This window comes from Mauremys reevesii, linkage group 11, assembly GCF_016161935.1.
Source record: "Mauremys reevesii isolate NIE-2019 linkage group 11, ASM1616193v1, whole genome shotgun sequence".
Taxonomy (NCBI): Eukaryota; Metazoa; Chordata; order Testudines; family Geoemydidae; genus Mauremys; species Mauremys reevesii.
The window spans coordinates 17039956-17067731 of record NC_052633.1 but is presented as its reverse complement, the minus strand read 5'-3'; the positions used below and the strand labels follow the sequence as shown (position 1 = coordinate 17067731).

General features: G+C 42.0%; 1 protein-coding gene across 12 annotated transcripts in view; it reads left to right on the top strand.

The window, feature by feature from the left end:
- ADAM23 (ADAM metallopeptidase domain 23) overlaps positions 1-27776 on the top strand; it is a 199921-nt gene that overhangs the window by 123300 nt on the left and 48845 nt on the right. For all 12 annotated transcript variants that reach the window (XR_005586049.1, XR_005586050.1, XM_039493898.1 and 9 more), the window contains exons 12-19: positions 933-1017; positions 1552-1642; positions 3363-3411; positions 6256-6355; positions 16901-16972; positions 18238-18324; positions 20157-20237; positions 27016-27066. Coding sequence is in view for 10 of the 12 variants with exons in the window: in XM_039493898.1 (XP_039349832.1) it covers positions 933-1017; positions 1552-1642; positions 3363-3411; positions 6256-6355; positions 16901-16972; positions 18238-18324; positions 20157-20237; positions 27016-27066 (616 nt within the window). In the remaining 2 variants the exon portion in view is untranslated. The remainder of the gene's footprint in view (positions 1-932; positions 1018-1551; positions 1643-3362; positions 3412-6255; positions 6356-16900; positions 16973-18237; positions 18325-20156; positions 20238-27015; positions 27067-27776) is intronic.

The following is a 27776-nucleotide window of genomic DNA, read 5'->3' as shown; positions in this document are numbered from 1 at the left end:
CCTCAGAACCCAAATGCCATAAGGTCCTGGCCTTCAGAGTTCCTCCTCTGTGGCTGGAATGTCATTGTTTTGAAGGGGGTTTAACAAGAACTCAGGGCAAGAAATTCCCCTGTAGGAGAAGAATAATTTTTGAAGCTCAGGGCCCCTTGGAGGTGTGGATCCATTATTATCCATAATAGTTGTAAGATTCTTTATAAAACCATACAGTTTATTTCTATGGGGTATTAGCCACTCTACAAAAAAGAATCTATTTAGAGAATGTCATTACATGGTACAGTAGCATTTGTTATGTAGCAAAAAACTGATTACATGAGGTGGATGTAGGCCTAGATTAAAAATGGCAGAATACATCTACAGGAAAAGTACTGAATTCTATACAAATTTTAAATAGGTTGAAATAAAATGAGTCAAGGTAAAATATAATGAATTAGTATCATGATTTTAATTTAAGAACATCACAATGGAGGTGTGCTAAACTGATTACATATATTTTACTGCAGAAATTCTTTCTTGACAACTTACAATAAACTGGAACATTTTCACTGTTTTTGTCTTCTCATGAAAATGGCATCATTTTTTTCTTTTAAGAACATCTGATATATTTGCACTTTCTGATTTTTGTTTGCAGGTTGAGGGTGGGGCTAAACCTACAAAATAAGTGTCTCCTTGTTGCAAGTTTCATCTAGTTCACTCTTTTGATGTGTTCCATTTTAAAAGTGAATCAGTTACCATTGAGAATTTGTCTCTAAATGAATAGATATTAAATGAATACTAATGCGCACAACATATATTGTTATGTGGGAATTTGATCTTTTAGATGACTGAATGGGTGCCCTATTCAAGTTTACTGCATTAAATTTCCCATTCAACATCCTATGTATATTTTATTTAATTTTATTTATTTAATTAATTAATGTATTTATGTTCTTAAGGAATGTGACATTCCACTACAAGAGGAGCAGCTTGAGTTACTTCGGAGGGGTTTGTTCTGTGACCAGAGGAGTTGGAGTGAATGAGGTAACTCTTTCTCTTAAAATGTTTTAAATGTACAATTTCCTCTTTAGGAATTCACCAATCCTTATTTTTGGCACTTTGTTTTAGCCTCTGACAATACTACCAAAAACGCAACAACGCTGTTGAAAATCCATTGTAATGACATGGATCTATCTGTGCTACCCAAAACCTTTGCCCTGTACATAAATTCTTCTCTTAGTTAGCCAGTGGAACCCCGTTGACAATAATGGGGTTCCACCAGCATAACTGGGAGGAGAATTTGGACCAATGTGTATATCATGCTAATTAGTTTGCTTTGAAAAATTTGTATTTTCATTGTGAAAGGTACTGATTAGACCAGATTGACTGCTTGTTAAAGGCAGTTACCAGCTTCTCTGGCCTTTGTTTCTTTGCTGTATGCATGCAGTCACACATGGGTTTGATAAAATTACTGTATATGGTACTGAATTAGTAGTAAACCAGAATGAAGTGTTGCAATATAATTTGCAGTAACTAACTGTGTACTATTTTTACTGTTATCCTCCCCTCTAAAAACAGTATGCCCTCCCATTGGCTATGGCACAGGAATTATCACAAAGTTTGGCTCAGAACCTGGGAATACAGTGGGAGCCAGCAACCAGGAAACCGAGTATGTACTGTCATTAGGCATTGACCTTCTTCTGTCCTCCTCTTTTGCTGAACATACAAGCTTTTTGTAAAGTGTGTGGTTACATACAAATGTACATCAACATAACTATAAACAACATACAGCAATTGATTTTGTTATACGCTGGAGAATTACAATAAGAATCAAAACTTGAGTATAGCCAAATCAAGGCCAAATAAATCACGACCCGGCTTTGCACTCATTTTACAATCATCACTCTCAGTGACTTCAGTGATGCTTTTGTCTGAGTCCAGGGATCAAATTCGTAATTGATGTGTACAGTGGTGTAACTTAGAACCTATTATGCTAACTTAGACTTCCGCCCCTCTTGCACTCAGACTCCCTTACCTCTAACTTAAGTAGAATAGATGTAATTAAGTCACATGGAATCTGTGTGCAAAGGAGTCTAACTTAAACTCCAAGAAGCTGCAAGAAAATATAAATTAATGTTGGATAATGGTAGTTTAACTCGCATCTTTTTTACATCTCTGCTCCACAGCAGGTGAATTACCCCAACTTAAACACTATAGCACATGAGTAGAGTGGGTGTAAGTACTTCTAGGGGAGCCTGATCCAAAGCCCATTGACTTTGATTTTCCATTTGGAGTTTTTCCATTGACTTCAGTGGGCTTTGGATTTGGCTCTGAGTATCTAACTTTCATCACCTTATGTATCGCTTCTGAATTTGACCCAAGGAGTCCAGGATGAGGCCCCAATTTTGAGTATCTCAGACATGCTTGTCCAAGTTTCTCTGATCCAAGACAAAATATTTGTCAAAGCAGTATTCCTTTCACTATTATGTGGTCACAATTAATTAGCAGTTACCATACTATGTATCTGAGATACAGCATTATTTCCTTTTACTTAGCACAGTTACTTCCTATTCTATCTCCAGTACTGTTGTGTGATAACTATTGATATATGTTGTGTAGTGGAGATGTCATCAAATTCTTCAAAAAGCAGTAGAATCTAGTCAGAAGCAACTTTCCTCTCATTGTTGGGGTGGGTTAATACTCCTTCCTTTAAAAAAAAATCAAGAAATTGTATCCTTGTTTTAGGTATGTCTTGCAAAGAGTAGCAAGTAAATTGAGTCTCAACATAATTTTTGAAAGTGGTGGTAGAAATGCAAGCATTAGTAGCATTACCCAGCAGATAGATGCAATAGCCTAACAATGGAAAACTGACCAAGGTGTAAATAACATGGCTAGAAAAGAAGCAAATCCTACCAAATGACATGTGGTTATTCTGTGTTCAGAAATACTGAATGTTTGCAGAGGTATCCAGAATACAGTATTTCTTTTTAACAGATTCTTGTCCACGCTATATAATTCTTGTCTTACAGACTGTAAGATTGTATTTTTTACTTTAAAAATACAGGAGTAATGTTAATCAATTAACAAATAAGTCATTGTTGACTTAGATGATGTAGCTAGTATAAACCCCTTTCATTCAACCACTTTCTGCTCTATATGCAATGAACATAAGTTGATTGATGGATTGGGATGTTGTTAATAATAATTCAAAGCAAATGGAACAAAAATAATATGGACAAGGACATTCCAGTTTTAAGGCTAGCTTCTGTTATCTGACTGCCATATATATTAATTAAAACCTTCTTTATATAAAAAGTTTTATTTTTGCTGCCAGTATATTTATAACAAATTTCCTTCTTTCTTTTGTATGTTTGGTTTTGTCTGAGAAGAATGTGACTGCATAGAATCCTGGGGTGGCTGCATCATGGAGGAAACAGGGTATGCTGTAATAATCAGTAACTGAGGGCTTTGGAGATGAGATCAGAGTGCACATTGTGACATAAGTATTTATTTGTTGAGCATTATAAATTTGTTTCAGCACTAGATGAAAAACTAGTACATTAGCAGTGTGGACAAACATTTGTGCTGAACAACTCAAACATACAAAAATTAAGGAAGATAACATTGACTCGTAACATGGGATGTTTTGATTCTAGCTTATATTTTTAGAGTGGAGTTCATGGGGGAGCTCATAGGTTCTTTCAGCCCAGACTTCCCTTGCTCAGTTTCCCTATAAGAGAAGAGACACCAAATCTCTAGCTATGCGAGAACAGGCAGATATTACAGCACTAACGCCTGCTGTGTAGAATGACAGAATAGAAGGGAACAAAGACTAAATGTTGCAAGACCAGATTTCATAGCTGAGCTACTTCAACCCAAACTTTCTGAAGAGAAAAAATCTGAGAATTTGTACTGACTGTTTTGGTATGTCCAGTTTTTATTAGTTTTCCTGACAGTAGTTAAAATTGCCTTTGTATATCTCTTTCATACCAAAAGGATGCCAACATTTTTGTAAATATTTTAAACTATATATAGGAATCACTGTACCGACTACTGAAGTGCAGTCACTTTTGGGATGGAACAAAATAGGTATTTAACAGAATACAATAATACTACACAATAATTTAGGATAAGTAGTAAGAAAATAACTTTTCCAATTGAAGCTGCAGTGGGAATTTAGGTAAGCAGAATGTATAATCCAAACTGGAGTTTTGCCGGGATGCCATTTCTAATATCTGTACTATAATAGGGTGGTCTGTCCCTTTAAGGGCCAGAGGCCTGGGTCCAGTCATCCCTGTTCACTAATCAGATGCAGCTGAAAATGGAACAGGAGTTTCCTATGAATTGCTGCAGGAAACTGGGAGTTGATTGAGAAAGGGGCTAACTACAGAGAGAAGCTGCAGTAGTTGCTAGAGAAGGGATACTCTAGATGTAGATGAGAAGTCCTGTGAGTTGTGGCTGGGTAGAAAGCCCCAGATGGAAGATTAGTTTGTTGTTTGGATAAATGAAGCCAGGATGTAGGGCTAATGACTGATTTGGGCATGGCTGATAATTCCCCAGACTGGTGAAGAAAGTTACCAGCTTACACCTACATCTGTGAAAAATGGCATGCAGTGGTAAATGTCTACAATGGAATATAATGCCTGAAGTTTGTGAGTTGGCTTGGGACATTTTATTGGCACTTTTTCAACCCAAGTCATGGTGGTTTTTCTAAAAAAGAATAATCCCATTGTGTTTTACCAGACGATTTTAAATAGAGTGAGCCCTAACCTGTGCACTCTGCTTTGGCCTCTCTTTTAGCTAGCGGCTCATGTTATCCATGCAGCAAACAGTAGAATTCCAGCACTTGAAGTAACAGGCATCTTAGATAAATTTAACTGGACACTCTTCTTTAATTTTTAGTTTGTCACTTCATATTCACTTTACAAATTAGGATTTCTTACTCAAAACATTATTTTTGCACACCTTTGTTCTGGGGATGTTCTAAAATATTGTTATTGACTCTTGAAATTGTACTGTTATTTTTTTCATTTTGAGTCAGCACTGGCACCAGATCCCACCTTTAGATAGATAGATAGATATAGTGGCAACAACACCAAATACTTATGGTTTTGCTCTCAAGGTGGACGGGTTTTTTTCTTTTCAATTTCTAGCTAAATGATTGGTGAGTGTTAGTAAAATCTGAGAGGGAAGCATATCTGGGTATGAGCAGGGTTTCCTCCTTGGTGGAACAGGCCTGCCTAATTCTTTTTTTCTAAAATGGAGCTTAGGAGCTGCCAGGTTTTGTTAAATTGTCCTTTTCTAATCAACTGCTTGTGAAACTGGGGCCTAATGTCTCATCTTTGATCCTGGTAGACTCTTCTGTCACAACCTAAGCATGCCTTGTAAGTGCTAGATCCTACAGATACCATACTATAGAGTGAGCATAGTTTCTTCAGCTGTAACTACTCAGTCATTGGTCACTTCGATGTGAGCACTGTCTGGCTTATCTATCTTTCCTCCCAAATTTGAAGTTGTGTAGCACCTAGTTAGTGAAGCATAAAAATACCCAGTAGGATTCCACCTGGATCCTTGAGTTGAGTGTTGGACAAAAGGAACACCAGCTTTTTGGAGTGGAGATACCTTTTTGTGTTAAAAATTAATCCGGGGTCACTGGTCTTCAACAGAGAAGGCTATCTTAAACAATCAGCAAGAAATGAGAGAGATCTGTGATGCAATCAATCCATCTAGGAGCTGAAGTGAGAAATCAGTCAGCCTCCAAATACACCTCTACCTTGATATAATGCTGTCCTCGGGAGCCAAAAAATTGTACCGCATTATAGGTGAAACTGCGTTATATCAAACTTACTTTGATCCGCCGGAGTGCACAGCCCCGTCTCCCCAGAGCACTGCTTTACCGTGTTATATCTGAATTCGTGTTATATCAGGTCGCGTTATATTGGGGTAGAGGTGTAGATGGTACCACCACATTGGATTCTATTAGTGAGAAGGAACATGATAGCTAGATTACAGGGACGCTGTTGCATCCTTGCTATGGATTCATATAGTAAAGAGAGAAATGTAATTTAAAAAAATACAAAACAGTGTTAAAATGCTTGATTTTTTTTGTTTTGTTTTTCAAAACATAAAGGACTCCCACTGAACTGCTGTTATTGCTCAGACTGTTGTATACCTCTCTTGTAGCAAAAAACATTTAGAGCAGCTCAAAGGAGGGTTATAATTTTCATCTCTAGTAACTGGGTTCAGTGAGGTATTTACTCAATTGATTCTTTGTCATTTTAGGGTTTACCACTCCCGAAAATTTTCAAGATGCAGCATTGCAGAATACAAAGAATTTTTACTCAGAGGGGGAGGTGCCTGTCTTTTCAACAGGCCAACAAAGGTAATTTCACTTAGAGGATGAAGCCACTGCCAGGACATCTGTTGACTATCAGACACTACAGTGAAGATTAAATGGTTTCACTGAACCTTCTTTTCCCTCAAAGGCTTTATTCAAATTCCATTGGACTATTACAGATTTTTCTGGTTTTTAGTTGTAGCATTATGGATCTTCTTCCTCATCAGCAGTCATTTCAATTAATAAGGATTATTCTTCTTTGAGTGCTTGCTCATGTTGATTCCATTCTAGATGTGCGTGCGTGCACAATTGGAGATTTTTGCCTTCGTGGTATCTGTATGTAGGCTGTAGCGCCTCCTTGAGTGCCGCGTTCATGGGTGGTATATTAGGCGCTGCCGACCCTATGCCCTCTCAGTTCCTTCTTACCGCCCATGATGGTTGGTCAGAGCGCCTTGTCTTACATCGCAAGAGCGTTAGCAGTTCTTACAGTCCATTGTTCTGTCTTCTTTGTTGTTAGTTGATAGGTACTTAACTAGACCTTTACGTTAAGTGTTAGAGTAGTAGTTTAGGAGTTAGAGTCCTGGATGGGACTTTGCCTCAGAGCAAGGCATGCCCTATTCCCCAGCCTTTAAGCCATGTTCATCATGCAGCTGACCAATGCCCATTAGTGACCCCCCCGTGAATGCTGTTTAAAGTGTTTGGGGGAGTCCCACAGAAAGGATAAGTGCAGGATCTCAAAATGTTTGCCCTCAAATTCAAAAGGAGCAGGATATCTGTTTGAGGGCCTTCCTCACGGAGGCTGCGCTTCGTCTTACCTGGGAGCCCTCTTGATCTGACTGCACGCTCGGTATCAGCGCGCAGTGCATCACCGGCAATGGAATCCACCTGGCATGGTTGCCCCTCCCCAGTGCTTAAGAAGCAGTTGAAGTCAACGGGCTCGCCAGGCACTGCAGAAGAAGGAGGTCTCAGGCAAAGGACCTGTGTCAGTCCACGTGCCTGCCCCGGAGCTGCTTGGCGGTACTGCTGTGGTTGGACCCTTAGTCCAGCCAGGGACCTGACTCCTGGCAGCAGCATGGGGTCTCGGACCCTAATAGGATCATCTGTGCCCGAAGGCAAATCGCCACTGGCATGGCTGCTGCAGTGAAGGCAGGGGCAATGACCTGCTCAGGTGGCAGTACTGGAACCCATGGGGTGTACCTGTTATGCCGATCGTGTACTCCCACTGTTCTTCCCAGGCCGCAGTGGACAAGCTGCTGCCTGCACCTGAGTTGGAGTGTGGTGCCGAATTCAACTCAGGGGCGACACAGCAGGCCCCGATGTCCAAGGAGCTGTCCCCGAATGAGCAAGGGGAAGCCACTCCTCCCCCTTCTGTGCAGTCATTTTCGTCGTCTCCCAACAAAGTGGTAGTGGGCACCTCTGACAACTTCAAGGAGCACCAGGTCCTGCTCAGAAGGGTGGCTGCCAACATGAACTTGGAGGTCAGGGAGCTAGCGGAGGAGTCCGACTACATCTTTTAATGTCATACCCTCCTCCACCCCAGCCCGGGTCGCGTTACCTGTCCACCCCGGGGTCCTTAATATTGCCAACTCTGTGTGGCAGACCCCCTCTTCCATTCTGCCTACCTCCAAGAAGGCAGAAGAGAATTACTATATCCCCCGTACACCCACCCTCCATCGGGATCCCTGGTCATGTCCACTGTCAACGAAAGGGCCAGGCAGGGCCACGTGAGTGGCACACCAAAAAATAAAGATACCAAGAGACTAGACTTGTTTAGCAGGAAAATTTATTCGACAGCCAGCCTGCAATTTCGGGTGTCTAACCATCAGGCCCTGCTAGGCATGTACAACTTCAACCTGTGGGACTCCATCAGCAAGTTCAAGGAGGACCTCTCGCAGGACCAAACCCAGGAATTTGCTGCCTTGGTGGAAGAGGACAAAGAGGTGGCAAGAGGTGTCCTCCAGATGACCTGGGATGCTACAGACTTGGTGGCCAGGGTAGTCGCTTCTGCGTTGGTCATGAGGCGCAGCTCCTGGTTACAGTCCTCTGGACTGTCCCAGGAGATGCAGACTACCCTTCAGGACCTCCCGTTTTAGGGAGCAGGACTCTTTTTTCTGAGCCTATACACCACTCTGCAGGCTAGAAAGCTGTTCCGTCCCCCTCCGCCTCCATCAAGGTCCTGGGGTGTCAGTCCAGCTCCTACAGGAAGAAGGACAGAGAAAAAGAATTTAAACAGCATCACCCTTCGTCTTCCCATTCCTCTGTCCAGCCTGGTTCTTCCAGAGGCCAAGGAAGCTAGAAATGGGTGTTTTAAGGATAGAATTTCTTCTTGGATCACTGCTTGCATATTCTGCTGTTACGATCAGGCAAAGGTGCCACCTCCAGCGATCGTAACCTCCCATTCAACCAGGGTGCAAGATTCCTCGGCAGTTTTCCTAGCCCACATGCCTATCCAGGACATCTGTAGGGCGGCCACCTGGTCGTCCGTCCACATGTTCACATCCCATTATGCACTTATCCAGCAGGCCTGCAATGATGCTGGCTTCGGTAGAGCAGTACTGCAAGTCGCTAGGCTGTGAACTCCGAGCCCATCTACAGGATACTGCTTGTGAGTCACCTACAATGGAATTGACATGAGCAAGCACTCGAAGAAGAAAAAACGGTTACCTACCTTTTCGTAACTGTTCTTTGAGATGTGTTGCTCATGTCCATTCCACTACCTGCCCTCCTACCCCACTGTCGGAGTTGCCAGCAAGAAAGAACAGAGAGGTCGTAGGGTCGGCAGCGCCTAATATACCAATGCATGAGCGTGGCACTCAAGGGGGCACTACAGCTCATCCTATGGATACCACTAAGGCAAAAATATCTGACAACTGTGCACATGGGCGTGCACACACCTAGAATGGAATGGACATGAGCAACACAGCTCGAAGAACAGCAGTTACAAAAAGGTAGGTAACCATTTTTTAGGGAAAGTTAAAACTTGTCTTCAGTGAATTCTTCATGCTCAGATAATAATTTAGACCCTCGTAAGTAGATAGTTGTGCCCATTTGGAGCCTCATTCAACATCAGTGCCCTATCCTTTTAAGCCAAAAATAGTGTAAAACAAACCCAGGTGTCGACACAAGAGTAGTTAGTGCTCCATCTCCAGTCAATCCTCTGTGCCTGGAGCTATTGGGAAGGGTGCCCATTATTGCGTTATGAACTGGACAGAAATCAATAACTTGCGTCACATAGATCATTAACAACTTTTGTCGCTACCAGCCTGGATTGGGTTTGAATTGGCAACACAGAGGTATAAAGCTCTATAGTCTTCTTCGAATGCTGGTCCTTCTGTTTATTCCACATGTGGGTATATGCATGCGCTCCATGTGCCTGAGACTGGAGATTTGTAGCCAGTAGTGTCCATTGGTCCGCACCCATGCACTTGCTCTCCTCATGCTCCAAACTGAGGGCATAAAGGACAGTGTGGACTGACACCTCTCCAGTTCCTTCTTACCACCACATGGCCTGAGTTGTAATTCTCTCTGTCAGCTACGATCTTCCTCTACTTTCAACCTCTGTAAATATATTTTGTAAATAGTTTTTAGTATGTTTAGACTTTAGTGTTGTTGTTTTTTAAAGCTAGTATAGTTAGTCCTTCTTTGCTGGGAGAACTAAACTATGCTACAAGTCCCAAGATTTAAGAACGGTATCTGCTGCCCCCATTCCTTGTCCATCAGTGATGAACACCAGTGCTGCCTTTACTACTAGGGAGAGGCTCACATTGCCACCAAATGCAGCATCTGCCACTTCCTCTGTCTTCAAACCCATGAGAGATGAGAGCTTCATCTGTGGAAGCACCTCAGGGAGAATGCCATGTAACGTCAGTCAGATCCAGACTGGGGAGAACCCCCTGTATAGCAGCCTCAGACTGCAAGCATTGCTCCCTGACCACAAGTTCCAGAGTAGAGGCCAAAACTGTTGAGCCCAAAAACTCTCTCTTCAGAAGGGGACATGACCAGAAGCGTAAGGGCAGATCCCCATCCAGATCTACCTCTAAGAAGTATTTCTTCCTGCCTCAGTCCAAGATGGGTGAATCCTCACCTTAAATAATTATGTCTGCATAAATCTTCCATCCAAGAAGGAGGAGCGCAAAGGAAGAAGTATCCGACTGTAGTGGCTTTGTTTCCATAGGCCAAAAGATCAGCACCTCCCGGCCCCGTCTGGGAGCTTCACAGTGGACCCCTATTACATAGTTCCAGCACACGCCTAGTGGGATCCTCTGAATACCAGACCATTATACAACCCGGATCTGTCAGTCCCCCCACCTCAGGGACTCCTTAAACTCCAGGAAGGACTGAAACTTTTACCTCTCCAGAGGATATTTTTGCTCTGCCGTATCCAGAGTCTCCTCCTCTATCAGGCCCAGTCCTCCTTAGAGACATTTCAGCACCAGAAGAAACCACCTTGAGAGAAAGGTTTCTCCCCTACTGCATCTACAAGTTGGAGCATTCCTCCACCAGTACCACTGGCACTGCTGTTAGAACAAGAGCCTTCGTTTTCATCATATGAATCTGATCGTCCAGATGAGTCCCTCTCCTCCCTTCGGCCCCCGAGGGACACACGACCAGAAAGAACCCATAGGAGGTATTGGAATTGCCCTCCTCCTCCTCATTACAAATACCCAGGGGACCATTGGTATCCTATCCCTTGGAGGCCCCCCAGTGGTCAAACCTTCCTATTGGTCTTACTGAGCCCCATGGGATCCATACAATAGATGACCTGGATCTGTGCAACAATCACACCAATGCTCTTCTCCCAGCTGTTACCAACTGGCTCCATCAGAGTTTGTTGAGGATGAAATCGGTCCTACCAGGTGTGTCATCCTCCTCACTCAGTGAGGCAATTACCGTTCTCTGCCTGATGTACTTCCTGTGGTCCAGGAACTGTTACAGAGGTTGGTAGCTGAGCTCCAGATACCTCTTGAGGAGGCCCAGGACGCACAGCATGGAAACATCATTCTATTGTTGGCACATATCCCTCTCCTGGACAGGTTGAGGGCCCATTCTACAAGAGAGCATGAACAACTTCAATGGTATCTCTTTGAGAAGTACCAATACTGGATGTTTGTAAGATGTCTACTTGGAGCCCTATCCACACCTTTAATGAAACATTATGTCCTAGTCTAGACTACTTAAGCAGATGCAACATTGTATACAGCTGCGTTACAGACATCTATACCACCTGCATTCTCGCACCTTCCTCCTGTCTGAATACTGCTTACCAATCTCCCACATGTGGAATACACATAGGGACCAGCACTCGAAGAAATGGAGGTTCTTGGAGAGGTGTGGTTCCTCTCTGTATTCCACTACCTGACCTCCTTCCTTCTGTGTTGGAGCTCATCTTATTCCAGGTAAGAGAAGGCATTGCTCCACACTGCCCTTTATGACCAACAGACACTACTTTCTACAAATCTCCAGCCTCAGGTGCATGGAGCACGCGTGTATCAATGTGTGGAATACAGATAGGGACCACACATTTCAAAGTTCCAGTTACAGGTACGTAACCTCCATTTGTATTATCAATCTTCTTAGCCATCCAGTCTCGTTTTGCCCTTTTACAACTCAACAAAGTTCAAAAAAAATTTCTGATAGGCAACAGTAGTTTACCACCCTGTTAAACCAGAAGTAGGGTAAAAACAATCCATATTTCCTTTGTAAAACTAACTGAGACTGGTGTGGCATTTTGCCAAGTTGTCAGCCTTAGAGATTTTAATCCCAAATGAGACTGAATGCTATCTGTCTCATTGTGTATACTTTACTATATCTTCTCCCTGACTCCATTCATTGAAAAGTTTTGTTATTATCGTTGCATAGACATTGGCGTTTCCCAAGTTACAGAAAACAAAAACAAAACCCCCAAAACCTTTATATTTTACATCTTTAGTAGCCTTTGCATATAGATGACTGTAAAATTGAATGAATGTGGAGATCCAAAAAAAAGCACAATGTTATGATTGTGATCATAGTAAGATTATGGTTGACTAATGGATGAACATGAGTAAATCTTCAGTTGACTGAAGATGGAGACTAAAATCTCTCTTACTCTAGTGAAAATGTTCCGCGGAGAATGGCTGAAGCACATTTGTGGAGATGATTGTATAATGGAAAACTGATTTTCAGGTTCAGAGCAAGAGCAGGAGAACTTGCTGCCAGTACAGAAATATTGATGACTTGTAAGAGGAAAAAGTGATGTTTTAATTTTCATATCTTTACAGAGAAGAATAATTATTCTAAATCATGCTTACATTTTATTAGTGAAGGACTGTTTGTGAGGCAGTTCAGTGTTCATTCAGCCTGTAATGCCCAAAACTATAGCCCCTTTCAGTTAGCTAAATAGTTTCCGTAAAAGAGAAAAATGTGTTTTAACCTTTCATCAGAGCAATATTTTAAAATTGTCCATCTGTTTTTCCCCAAAAAAGTATCAGAAGAAGAGTTCAATGAAATGTCATGTTGTGTTTGGTACATTTAGCAAAACAACAGGCAAACAGGTACCTGGATGTACCTCGGACATTCAGTAGCATTTTAGTGATTGATATATCCCTGTTAACGTCAAATCTCTTGTTATTGTCATGTTTTTATAATATAACTATTACAAAATGTCAAAAGTAGGATATGCTTTTGAAAAATAATTACTTTGTAAAATGGCATTGCTGTAAAAAATCATCATAGCTTCTGCTTAAAAAATTACTGTGTTTTGAGAGCTAGCAGGGCAATTTATGTCTTGTACAGGTTTAATGAAGTGACTTTACTGCACTCAAAGGATGGAGATATATTCTAGAGGTCAACAAAAAATCACTGAGAAATGAAAAATTGGACAAGAGGAATTTTAAAGTGACCTTGAATGACTAAGTTGATTTATATGACTCCTGAATCACTGACATTTGTAGAACTCAGCAGTAAGGAAACCTGCAGATGTGTTGTTGTCTTGCATCTACCAGTGGGTGTTGCAATAGATGTAACAGTGAGGGGGGGTTAAGAGATGGAAATGGGGAAAAATTAGGAACTGACAAATGAACCAATTAAATACAATAGTTTACAAATAAGTTGCACAAAATGTAAAGCAAAACTGTTAATGACCACTGTGGTGGCTCAGTGGGTAGTCAAATGAACTGCCCCTCAGGAGATTGGAATCTGACCATCTTCAGGATACTAGTATCCTCAGCTAGGGAAGGCTGAATGATGTTTTAATTTGGTGTGGTGGGCACATTATTAAAACCCAGGCTCAGATATCTACTGTTGCTTACCACTGAAACAGAAAACAAAATATAACTTCCATAATTACTGAAGAGCTGATTTCTCTATTGTTTTTTAATCATGGGACTTTTTCTGTTTGCAGAATGAAGAGTAAATAGCCAGTGTAGATTACTATTTCTTTGGATCCTGGGAATAGCTCTTTAGCAATATTTATTCATATTGATTTGGCTCATCGTATGTTAACTGGTGAATAACACACACAGAACATCCTTTGCTTGTGGGGTGTTTCTTGCTTGCTATTATCCTATTCATAAGTAAAATCAATAAACTGCAATAGACTCCATCTTTCATTAGGGTTGCCAACTTTCTAATTGCACAAAACCAAACACCCTTGCCCTGCCACCCTTCCCTGCCCCAGGCCCAAGGTCCTGCCCCCTGCCTTGCTTCTTTTCTGAGGCTCCGCCCCTGCTCACTTCATCCCCCACCCTCTGGTGCTCGCTCATTTTCACTGGACTGGGGCAGAGGGTTGGGGTGCAGGAGGGGATGAGGGTGTCAGCTGTGGGTGTGTGAGGGGGCTCTGGGCTGAGGCAGGGGGTTGGGGTGTAGGAGGGGGTATGGGCTCTGGGGTGTGGGCTATGGGGTGGGGCCAGAAATGAGGGGTTCAGGGTGAGGGAGGGGGATCCAGGCTGGGGCAGCAAGTTGGAGTGAGGGGAGGGGGGTGAGGTCTGGGGCTGTGGGCTCCAGGGTGGGGCTGTGAATGAGGGGTTTGAGATGCAGGAGGGGGCTCCAGGCTGGGGCCGAGGGGTTTGGATTACAGGAGAGGGTTCCGAGCTGGGGCAGGTGGTTGAGGTTTGGGTTGCGGGGTCCAGGACGGAGTTTGGGTGCGGGAGGGGGCTCGGGGCTGGGGCAGGTGATTGGGGTGTGGGAGGGGTTTTGGGGTGTGAGCTTCAGGCAACTCTCACCTCAGGCGGCTCCCCGCAAGCGGCAACATGTTCCTCAGCTCTTAGGCAGAGGCATGGCCAGGTGGCTCTGCATGCTGCCTCAGTCTGCAGGACCCCTGCAGCTCCCATTGGCTGAGAATTGTGGCCAATGGGAGCTGCGGAGCTGGCGCTCGGGGTGCGGGCGGCCTGCTGTGTCCCTATGGCCGCCCCTACATATAGGATCCAGAGGGACATGTCGCCGCTTGCCGGGAGCCACGCAGAGCCAGGTGGGGAGCCTGCCAGCCCTGCGCCAACTGGACTTTTAACGGCCTGACCGGAGCTGCCAGGGTCCTTTTTCGACCAGGCAGTCCAGTTGAAAACCGGACACCTGGCAACCCTATTTTCCACACTTATCTTCATTGGCAAATATACTGTCTAGGTGTGTCACAACCCTGATCAAACTTTCCCTTCTGGACACTCACCAGGCTGCTGTGTTGGGTCATATCACTGGATATCTGTGCTTTTAAGATTTCCTGAGACTGAGAAGAGTCCAGACACTACCTAGGGTTCTGAATTTCTAGGCGCACTCTTAGGATACAGATCTTCCATCTAGCACCACCTAGCTAAACTGAGACCCTGCAGTCCAACTGCCTACACCCTGAGACTAGTTTTGGTTATCCCAGACTCCCCATTTGCAGATGCTCACCCTTTCCAAGACTGCCAGCCTTGTGGGCACTCTGCTTACAGTTTACCTCTTCAGGAACATATGATAATTGAAGCAGACAGACACAGACTTTGTAAACGAGATTTCTAAAAACAATTAGTCTTTACTTAAACAGCACAAGAGAGACAAGAAACTAGGCAAAATAAGAAACACCTGCATGTGAAACGTTGCCTCAGTTTCCTCACCACATCCAGGATCCCCTATCTAAACATGGGTTCTCCTTTGAAACGTAGTCTTGGGCTGGTCCCACAGTCAAAAAGATCCCCTTTCCTATGAAAGCATGACCTTTTCTTCTTCTTTCCGACCCCAAACGTTTTTAGTTTCCGTGAGGCCCTATGTTTCTGTGTTATTAAATGCTAGTACTAGAACCTGGTTTCTTTGTTTACCATTCTGGAGAAATTCCACTGCTCCAAACCATAGCACTCTGCAGAGAAAACCAATTTTCTCCAACTTATCTAGGATACAGTTACTCCTCTGTTATACCTGAGCAAGCTCTACTGAAGGGCTGATAACAATTGTCCTAGTTATGAGACAGACATGCAGGTACCATTCCTTTCTCTTTAACCCACGGGGGATGAGGCCAAGGACACAGTACAGATCATCATAAGGCTTAAACACACAGTGACTTCATAATATCATAAGTAAGGCTATGATTTGGTCGCTGAGGTTGTGGAAATAACAGAATCCATGACTTCCACAGACCTCCGTAGAGTGCCAGGTAGCAAGTATGAAAAATAGGGACTGTGAGTGTGTTTGGGGAATAGGCACCTATGTAAGAAAAAGCCCCAACTATCGGGATTGTCCCTATAAAATCGGGACATCTGGTCACCCTAGACCTCCGTGACATCAGCCTCCAGCAGCTGGGAGCATCAGCGTCCAGAGTGGCAGGAGCGTTGGAGCTCCCTAGTCTCCATGGGCATGGGGGTCCCCCTCAGCTCCCCAGACCCCGCCGCTGGCAGGGGATACCCAGCAGCTCCTCAGCAGCTGTCGCCAGCAGTGGGGGAACCCCCAGAGCTCCCCAGCCTGGGGGGAGGGGGAAATCCCCCAAAGTCCCCAGTGCCTGGGCAGCGGGGAACTCTCGCAGCTCCCCAGCCACCACAGGCTGGGCTCCCTTCTAGCTCCCAGCCACAGCAGGGCGGGGTGCTGGACTCTTTCCCTCCCCATTGTCTCATGCTTATTTTTAGTAAAAGTCAGGGGCAGGTCATGGGCAATAAACAAAAATTCATGGAAGCCGTGACCTGTCCCTGACCTTTACTAAAAATAACCATGACAAAATCGTAGCCTTAATCATAAGTTCTACAGAGACAGATTCCACAAATTGTCACTCCCATAAGGAATAACTACAATAATGGGAATATACAGGATTGGAAGGAGGTAATACTGCTCCACTATAGCACTGTGCTGTCTGCATATTTTCCTTTTACTGATTTAATTTCTTTGGGACAGATTGTTCACAGCTGCTCCCCAACTAAGGCAGGAAAGGATACAAGTAGCCCACACCCTTGCACTCCTGGACAATTGGCTGGCTAGCTGCACAAGGGGCTGCATTGCTACCTGCACTCCCTGAGGAGTAGCTCTGGGTGTTCTCTCTCTGGAGTGATGTCTTAGAAGCACTGTGATGAGGGTTTGTCCCTTAAAGGCATAGCTGAGTCAGTTGCTATCTTCCATCATTTTTCACAATGGTTTTATTCTTTGTATGTCTCTCAGTTGTTTGAAACTCCTGAATGTGGAAATGGATATGTAGAAGCAGGAGAAGAATGTGATTGTGGTTTCCGAATGGTAAGTTTAAAATGTTCTTATGCACTGTTCCTGCAGCCCCTTCTCACATTAATGTATTGAGCAAAAGTTATATGGATGTTAAAATGGGAAAAGAAAGAATTTTGTGTTGAATTTACGCTGCCTGTCTTGTGGGACAACTTCTATCAGAGAATTGTATTAATCAACTTTCTGTGTACGAGGGAGAATATTATCCCTAATGAGAAAATATTTGTTTCTGCTACACTGTGTTACGCTCATTCTTACAAATACAGAAGAAACCTGTTGCCTTTCCTATTTTCCCACTGCACCCCACCCCACACTTGGCTCAGAAAAGTGCCTCTTAAAGATGGTGTGGAAATGGCTGAACCTTGTGAGAAGTGGGGACCATGATGATGGGGCCTGGGTGAAACAGCATTACGCCGTGTATAAGTGCATAAAGAGAGAGGAGCAAGAAGCTGGGGCAGGGTAGAGTGGCATGCAGCTCCAGACAGAAGAGAGAACTACTCCTCCTTGCCTCTAATCTCCCCTTGTTCTGGGTATGGGCGTTGATATGGAGGGATTTTGGCTGTGACCCTGAGATGGAGAAATGATGAAAGAGAGGGAAAGGAAGGGAGTTATATAAAAATCAAGCTGACCTAGAATAAAGGGGTTGATAGAGTCCCACTTGAGCTTGCTAATTATACTTCAAGGGTCTCTGTTCATTCCTGCTTGTAGTGAACTGTCTCTCTTGGTGCTTCAGGAACACAACATATTTCCAAAGCTTTTTCATCTGGGGCTGTACACATGCACCCTCTATCTGTATTGAATGTTCAGTGCCTAAGACTATATTAGGTAGTGCAGCCTCAGTTCCTTCTCTTCCACTCCAAAGTGCATTCAGGGAGCCTTTAGCTTTATCCAAGTCTGCACCTGCAGACCTTTATTTATGCTCCTTTAGTTCTTTTGTAAATAATGGTATATATAGTTAATTCTCTTAGGGGTTTTCCCCGAGTGAGTGCAAACTGCCTCAGTGGCTTACATTGGCTTGGAGTCCGTGCTGGAATCTCATCCTCAGACAAGTTTGAGAAGATATACATTCTCTCTCTTGATGGTCTCAAATCCAATATTTGGTTGCTGCTATAGAATTCTTTACACTGGTCTCCCTGCTAGTTTGATGTTTAAATAGCATAAAGGATTCTTTCATGTGGTTTATTTTCTAGTCAGTACAGGACTGAATCCTTTTCCTGATCATGATATACAGGATGGTGTGTTTGGATGGTTGAGAAGATCACTTAATGTATTTTCTTTAGGAATGCTATGAAAACTGCTGTAAGAAGTGCTCTCTCTCTAATGGAGCTCACTGTAGTGATGGACCCTGCTGTAACACATCCTGTCTTGTGAGTCTTGTTATAGCATTTCTTTCTATTTTATTTACTCTTAGTCTTCCCTAGAACTAATGTCTAACCTGATATAGGTCAAATACTGGGTGACAGTGTGGGGAAATAGGCCACATATACTGAGTCAAAATGTTTTTAAGGAACATAATATGATTACTGACCTTCAGACAATGTGGCAGTAGATGGAATTATGTGTATGTTGCTATTGTTGATGCACACAATGTTATACCATAGATCTGGGTTTGATTAATTCCACCACCACAACATATATGACCAATCTTGGGAGTTAAAGATTTTTATCTAAATTTTCAAAATATTGTGCTGGTTTGGGTCACAAAACTTTCATTGACTTTGATATGGTTCATATATCTGAAACCTTGATCAACGCTTTGAAAATGTTATTGAGATTAATGTTAAAACCAGATTACATTTATTTATCTATTTACTTACATGGTTTAAAATAAATGTGTTATGGGTAGAGTGTATTTTAAGCTGCTTGATGTTTTGGGTGCAATGATCTAATAGTATGTAAAGTTGTAATGTGCACATTGCCTTTTCTTCAGTATGCAATAGCAAGTAATTGAATGTATACTTTTACATCCAGCTGAATTCTGGATACTTTTACATCCAGCTGTATTACTTGTCATCCAGCTGAAATCTCTGGAAGCCACACAGTATGATAAATACTAATAGTTGCTACAATGGTAGTGCAGGCTTTCTTCTCCAATGAAGTTTGCCAATAGCAGGTATTGAAGGGCATACTAAACAGCCTCACTTGATTTTTCATTTTTAAATATTGTGATTTGTGGTCCAAAATTCTGGATTGCAAGTACTTTAGAAAAAATTAGTTTAGATGCTGGTCTCATTGTGATAATATTGGGCCATACTCTGGTATCCTGTTGTTTCATGCACAGGACTTCAAATGAAGTCAGTGGGAGTCTTGTGCATAGCTTCTGGCAGGATATGGTGAATTATTAGTATATCTGGGAAATGTTATTAGAGACAGAGCAAACATGAGAATTTTTGCCACATCCACTAAAGGATGTGGCTCAAACTGTTGCATGAGAACTAGAAGAGTTAGATCTCTGAACATCACAGGAATATAACCTGCCTTTTGACTTGGGGCAGTTGATGTCATTTCTCAGATAACTATCTAAATGTAATTAAAAGACACAGGATGAGACTGGGTTGAGATATAGTATCTTTGTTGGTAAACATTAACAATATTTTTTTTTTACTGTCTCATGCTGCTGGACTTTGTTTTAGCCCCATAAAATTAAACATACACCTAATCTATATAATGTAGAAGTAGATGTGCTGTTGATAGATCAATGGATGGGTAGGTTGGTTTTGTTAAGTCTCAATATTTTCTCGGCAGAAATAAATCTTTATAGTTTTTCCCATACACATAGTGTGTTAATGGTATGAAAAATATTTCTAGCAGAGGTGTATCACTGAAGAATACTTTTCAGATTACTGATGTGTACCACTTTCAGTTGAACCAGAAGCTAGCGGTGGGTTTTTTGTTGTTCCTGGATAATTCAGCATTTACTGAAGTGTGTGTGTGTGTGAACGCACGCATATGTATGTACACAAGTATTACAAAATGTAGGTTTCTGAGTTAATCATACACTATTTCTGTACTGAAGGCTTCCTCTGGATATGTTTTGTTCTCTCTGTTATTCTGTGGGCAAGACTCAAAGGATGTTGATGCTGAGACTCATTTGAAAATTGAGAAATATGGCTTTGAAACACAAGGAATATTTCTAAACAAGAGTCTGAAATATGCCATTATATAATCTCAGTCCTAATGAATGGTGGTTGTTTTCTAGTTTTTCCCACGAGGCTATGACTGTCGATATGCAGTGAATGAGTGTGATATTACAGAGTACTGTACTGGCGACTCTGGTCAGGTATGTATACCTAAGCTCTCTGCATACTCTATTCAATTTTGTAATCTTTTTATCTCAATTAAATATATTGAGTAACAAGCTGATATTACATTTGCTCAAAATGACCAGTTCCCTCATTAGTTGTAAATATTAAAAATGTATTTTGTGTGAAGTGTATTTGAAGAAGGTTTTTGTTCAAGTGATTAGCAAATGGCTGTTCTCAATTATTTAATAAGTATAAACTCTGTTACAAAAGGAGAAAGGAAAACTCATAAAACAATGCGAAGAATGAATGACACAAACCCCAGCAAAATATCTAAAACTGCTGAACAGGTTATTGGCAATAAGCACTTACTACAGATGCACAGTGTAGGTATTCACGTGTTAGCAGAAAGCAAAGGGAAAGAAAGAAATCAGTTATAGTAGAAAATAAGGAAAGGAAAATAAAATCTGTTTATGTGCTGTGCTGAATGGTTTGTTTCAGAACATAACTTATCAAAAGAAATAATGGCCGAGAGACTTAAGTCTGCCTTTACTCAAACCCCATTGGCATTCCCAGGAGTTTAGTGAGGGCACAACTTAGCAAAAGTATCAAAGAAAAGGTATGCATGTAAAGCTATATTTCATTCTACCCACAATGGAGCCATGACATTTCATATATTGACTCATCTCCTTAATTTCCATTAGATATATATGCAGTAAGAGTAGAATTTAACATGGCACTTCAAGGTTTATCAGGCAATTAAAGCCATTAGCTGTTTGTACCAGTATAATCAATATGCTATTTATGATTTTGGTCTGGGCTACTTAAACTGTACATGATTGAAAGGGAATCCTAGACACTTTGGCTATAGCAGTCTTGGCTGAAAACAAAAGAAAAGATGGAACTTTTATTCTTTACTGGTTAAATGTATTTATCTTAAGAGCAAGCATTACAATTTCTGTTTAACGAAGAGCCAGAATTTCTCTGTAGTGGAGAATGAAAGCTGTCCTATCCTAGAGCATTCCTAGAGATGTAGATAGAACAGTGTGCTCAATTTCTTCTCCCTCTCTCCCCACACACACTTCCAGTGAGCACCAAGAAAATAACAGAATAATGCCCTAGGCAGCTAGCATTTACACTGGCTCTCAGAACACTTTGGGTAAGATTATATCTGGTCCTGCAGAATGCACAAGTTTAAAGGCATTGTAGGCCAGTCAGATCCTTGCAGTCCCCGGAATACAAAGACTGCACAAGATTAATGCTGTCAACAGTGGCATCTCCAGAGTTTGTGGGGAGGGAGTTGGGCATTGCCCACATCCCCATCTATGCCTCAGAGCTAATGAGTGCAGAGTGGAGCTGAAATTCCAGCCACCTCTTATCAGGTGGAAGAGGTTAGTTTCAAAGAAAGGGTAGAGGAAAGAGTTTTGATCAGAGACTCTTTGGTTCATGAGAAAACTCCCTCCCCCATGTTTGTTTCTCTCCCCCTCTATATAGGCTCTGTGTCCTCCCCAAACAAAAAAGGATCCAAATCCAATTTAAAATAATTTTAGATCCAGTTCTATCACACACGCTCACTTTGAATAGTATCTTACTCTGCAAAGTAGGTCCATTGTTTCTAGTGGACGTACTTGCACAGTAACTCGTCTTCATCTTTCCTGATCTATCGGCTGCCATTAATGCCAGCCACACTCTTCTTGAAATCTGGTCATCTGTTGGCTTTCATGACTGTCCTCACATGGTTCTCTCACTGACTGTTGGATCACGCCGTTAGTGTCTAATTCAGTGGGTCCTGCTTCTCCCTCTCTCACCCTCTTTCTGTGGGGAGACCCTCTGGTTTGCATCCTTGGCAGGCACCAGCGAAGGAAGCAGGTGCTTGGGGTGGCCAATGGAGAGGCGCGGCACGTCCGGGTCTTTGGCGGCAGTTTGGCAGCAGGTCCCCCAGTCCCACTCGGAGCGAATGACTTGCCACTGAATTGCCACCGAAGAATGAAGCGGCGCGGTTGAGCTGCCGCCAATCATGGCTTTTTTTTTTCTCTTCGCCTCTTGGGGCAGCAAAAAAGCTGGAGCCAGCCCTGATCCTTGGCCCCCTCCTCTTCTCCCTATCCACTCTATCTCTGGGCAAACTTATCTGTAAACATGGCTTTGACTACCATCTTTATGGTGATGACTCAGAAGTCTGCCTCTCTACTCTGGACCTCTTGCCCTACAATTAGACTAAAATCCTGGCTTGGCTTTCTCGTTGTGAGTGTCCAGTCATCAGCTGAAACTAACATGGCCAAAACAGAGCTTTTAACTTTTCCCTGAAGCCCTTTCCTGCCCTTCCCTTTCTCTGTCATTGTGGACTTTCACCTTGTCTCTTGGTTTCATTTTTCATTTGGGCCTCTTTCTCATTTGGCCCTGTTGCCTGCGGCCTCAAGTTAATTCAACATGCTGTTCCTAAGATCATCTTCCTGGCTTGTCACTTGGACTTCGTTACCACCCTTTTTAAGTCCCACTATTGGCTCCCCCTCTTCCATCACATCTAATGTCAATTTCTTATCCTAACTTTCCACTGTTTAGCCCTGCCCTATCTATCCATCCTACTATCTTACTGCAAGGTCAACCCCTGCCTTCTCTTTGCCAGCGATTCCAGCCTTGATCACCCTCTTGTCTGCTTTTCCCACAAGCACCTTTGCGCTTTCTTCCATGCTACCGCCTTGCATGGAAAAAGCTCCCAGGCAAAATCCTTAATCATCACATTATCCTTCTTCAAGCCCCTTCTCAAAGCTCACCTCTGCCAAAATGTATAGAGCAAACTGCCATCTGGCAATTGTGATTATTGCTAATGTATGGCTAAGATTTGTGCACACATTGCTGGTCTGCACATGAAAATTTATCCAGAATAAAACAGGAAGTGAATTTAAAGTGGATTAACACTTCCAAAGCTTTAGAAGTGGATTAAGCTAATTTGGAATAAGACATTCTTATTTCAGAATAAGAGTGTCCACACATCAAGTTAGTCACGAATAGTTACCTCAGAGTAATTTCTCATGTAGATAAGCCAGTTATTTTTTATTACCCCATTCTCCTCCCAGCCTGCTTGTTTGTCTCATCCATCTGTTATGCCTGTCTCTCAGACTAAGCTCTACAGGGTAGAGACTGTTAATTTATATATTTTTGTATGATGACTTACTTAATGGGGCCCTGTCGCGGTTGAGGCCAGAGGTGGCCAAGAGGAAGCCTGAGGAGCCAGAATTTACAAATGTACATTGCCAAAGAGCCACAGTAATATGTCAGCAGCCCCCCATTAGCTCCTGCCCCCCTGCTTCCAGTGCCTCCCATCCACCAGCAGCCCCACAATCAGCACCTTCCCCTCCCTCCCTGCACTTCCCAATCAGCTGTTTCATGGCGTGCAGGAGGCTCGGGGGGGGGAGGCGGGAGGATTTAGGGCACGGCAGGCTCAGGAGGGGGTGGGAAGAGGTGCAGTGGGGGCAGGGCCTGTGGCAGAGCCAGGGGTTGAGCAGTGAGCACTCCCCGGCACATTGGAAAGTTGGCACCTGTTGCTCCGGAACCTATACAAGGAGCCGCATATTAACTTCTGACGAGACGCATGTGGCTCTGGAGCCGCAGGCTGGCCACCCCTGATGTAGGCAGTACCACAATATATATGTTAAACAATAATACTAACAAAGTAAGATACTATTTAATATGAGTCAGTGTGGCAGAATTGTGACCTAAGTTTGTGGGCAGCTGGTTTGAATGAAAAAAATAACCAAGTAACATGAGAAAAAGGAGAGCCCTGGAAAATTAATCTAACAGCATAAACAGATTGATGGCCAAAAATAAAGCTCAAGCAAGAACACTGTCACAGTCCAACTAAGAAAGTATGTGCATTTAGTAGCAGAAATGTTTAAAAAGCCTGCACATTTTAGAAAAGTTAAGTAAAAAAAGGCAAATATGAACAATTAAACCAATATGAAAAATAGAAGGAAAATGACATTTTTAAAAATGGACTCCCACATTTTTTACCACAGACACTGAATAAATAGATAAATTGTTAAAAGAGGTTAGTCAAAATGTAGCCTCTGAGAAAAGTTAAATATGGACAAAACCAAAGCTTTGTTTCTTAAGAAAGTTATAAGCTATTCAGTTTGTGATGTTTGGAAGACATTGCTGAGCGTGCCTACAAATATTTAAATGGATAATGTCATCTTCTTTATGCCCCAGTATGTCACCTATTTTAAAATTGTTCTCCTTCAAGTGATTGTCCTTATGCCCGTCCCAGTGATGGTATGTATACACCTCATGTGAGGAAGATCAGAGCGCATGTCCGTGGAATGCGCATATAGACAGTTACTCAACAGAGAAAGGAAAGTTAATTACTGTATACAGTAACTGGAGTTCTTTGAGATGTTTGTCCATATGCATGTTCCACAGCCTGCCCTTCCAGCTTCTCTACATCAGAGTCCTCTTATATAGGATTCTGCAGTCAGAAGGAACCAAATGGCAGTGGACGTGCTTTGCCCTTATATGCTCTTGCAGAAAAGCATGAGGACTGCAGAGCGCACGTGCGCCCTATGCGTACTGCTGGCCCCCAAAACTCGGATCTACTTCATGAGGTGCATCCATAGCATCAGTGAAATGTGCATATGGACAACACATCTTGAAGAACTCCAGTTACTGTACACAGTAATTAACTTTCCTTTTAAACTAGTAAAAAATCTCTGCACCAAAAAAAAAAATTTGTGCTATTTTAACAAATCCACCATTCTGTTATCAAAACATTAAAGAGGAAAAGCTATTTGCCCCTAGTTTTTAATTGATTATACAAAATTACTGTAACATGTACTTTTTGTGGACACATGTTGCTCTGTAGCAACTATATCTAACAAATACTTGCATACAAAAAAATGAACTGCATGACAATTTAGTGCATAGCCATTTCTGTTGATGGTCTCCAACAATGTCATAAAATGAGTATACATACAGAAAAACCAAAATAGGCAGTTAGGTTAGGGCTAGTTGTCTTGTGACAATGCACAATCGCTGCCAATTGGCAGATCCCAGGAGCTGGTCCCAGTAAGGATTTGGGTGCTGTGAAAGTAGTATGCTTACTATTTATTTTTTTTAAGTCATTCTATCTCTGTCCCTTTGTTTCTTGTTCTACAGTTCCACCATTCACGGGACATCCCTGTGAAGCAGGTTTTCTAGTATGTATTAATGATAGGCAAGTTTTGACTGTTTTAATATCAGAACACACAGCTCTAAGAACTGGAAGTGGCTGGTTATCATATAATTCATATATATATGTAACTGTGTGACTGTTTATGAACTTAGCACAGAAATATATGTAACTATCTAAAGCTGCATTAGTATTTGGTTGATGTAAAAGTTAATGAACCATCAATTAATCTTAAATTATTTCTAAATAATTTCTTATCTACATTGTGCCTCATTTCCATTTTTTCTTGTGTTTATCACTATTGCTGAGCATAACCATGGAAAATTGTTCTTTGTGTGATTTATATATTGGTGGCATCATTCATCAGCCAGGATTTTGTACAGCTAAATTCACACACTTCTACCACAGCCGAATTCACCCTGTGCAGGGTTCTGTACAGGTTCTAAGAGTTGGGCATGTGCCCACTCGAATCTGGGGCCACTAAGAGCCAGTTTGATCCCTATAGCTGGTTAGAACAACCCTAAGGGCTGCCCTAACTTGTGTCCAGCTGCTCAAGGACTTTATAGATTTTTGTGGCAGCTCAGGAATAGCTGAGGTACGGGACTGCCCTAGTCACACCCCTCTCATTTGTCAGATGACCAGGAATGCTCTCCCCCACCCCGCCCATCAGTGGCTCTTGCAGGATGGAGGAAAGTGTAAGTCTGGTGTAGTTAGTTCTGTATCTGTCTAGAGGGGCTCCTGTGTCAGGAACAATCCATCAGGGGCCTTGCAACTGCTTTGCAGCCCCTTTGCACCAACATGATTTCTTTAAATGTGTTTTGTAAAATGTGTGTAGATATAGATATATTTAGATGTATTATGCTATACAATTTAATCTGTTTATACACATACCTTAAGAAAGGACCAGATAAAACAGAACGGTTACAGGTAATGTTAACAAGGTAATGTTTTGGCAAGGAGTGGTAAAGTGACCTGCTACATGTCTGTCTACCTAGCCAGCTAGCACTTTTACTCTGTAAAGTTGTTTTCCTTAAGTTCTTGAATATATTTGGAATTTCTACTGTTTGTTGTGGAACAGACCACCAATGGAACTACTTTCATTCAAAGTTTATTCTGAGATTCCTAAGTGTCTGTCTGGTTCTTTCTTTGTTTCATTCTATTCCCTCTTGGTTTGAATTTCACTGTCAAATAGCATTGTGATATTTCTTAAATGGCTGTGTGATGAGACTTGTGTAACCTTTGTCTTCCTTCCTCCCTGCTTCCATCTATTATTTTTTATCTCATGTCTATAGGTAGAGTGCATTTACTGTATCATTTTAATTTGTCTGTAAAGCACCTACCACATTTTGGATACTATATAAACATAATAAGCCTTCTCCATTCTTTTTTCCTTTGAATTTTATATGCCACAATCATATATCCTATTAGTTTATTTTCTAATAAATATAAAACTAATTTTTGTGGCTTCTTATACTGTATTTATAACCCTTGGGGCACTTTGCAACAGAAGATAGCACTAAGGATGACACAGTTCCTCTGCATGTATTTTATGCCAACTATTTGTTTTTAAACAATTTATTGTTAAACATTTGTTTATTGTCCTACAGTTCCAAATGTTATAATTTGATCAAGAATTTTTATCTTTTGATGTTCAGTGCCCACCAAATCTTCATAAACAAGATGGATATGCTTGTGATTCTAATCAGGTATGTAACGTGTTTAAACCTTTGCAAATCAATGAATAATGAATCCAGTGTAAATTTTCATTTCTTAACTCACTTTTCTTCCTTATTTTTTCATAAACTCTGTGTCTCAGTTTATTCATCCTAAGGGTTTGTCAAACTTTGGGCAGACAAACAGAGCACCTATTAAATTTGAACATATCATCCATCCCTCTCTCCCTGCAGTTCTTCAATGTTTTGTTCAGCCTTCTGGTGGGCCATTGTATGGACATAGGGACTGATTTAGTCTCTCACTTTCTTGGTTAAAGTTGAGGCATATTGCTTGCTTGTAGCAGTGTAAAGAAACTTGCACTGATGTTGCCTGTGCTGTCTGTGCTCTGTTTTTAACATTGAGAATTTCAGTTTAAGTGCAGTCAGTTTGGCCCTTTTCAGATCACTTTAAAAAAATTCAGCTTTCTCCTCTGATTTTTATTTCTGGCCAGCAGGCAGTTTGCAGAAAATAGAAATACAAGATTGGTGCGGCTCAGTGGGCACCCAGATGTTCAGGTGTATATTTTTATATAACTCTGCAATGATTTACTGGTGTTAGTTCCAGTTAAGTTAATAGAAATGAAGGGCCAGTTCTTTCATTAGTTTGCCTCTTATGCAGGCCTTTACACCTTGCAAAGTGGATGTATAATGCTGCCGCTAGTGTAGGTGAGTGGAAAATCTGATTTGGCAGCATTTTCAACCCA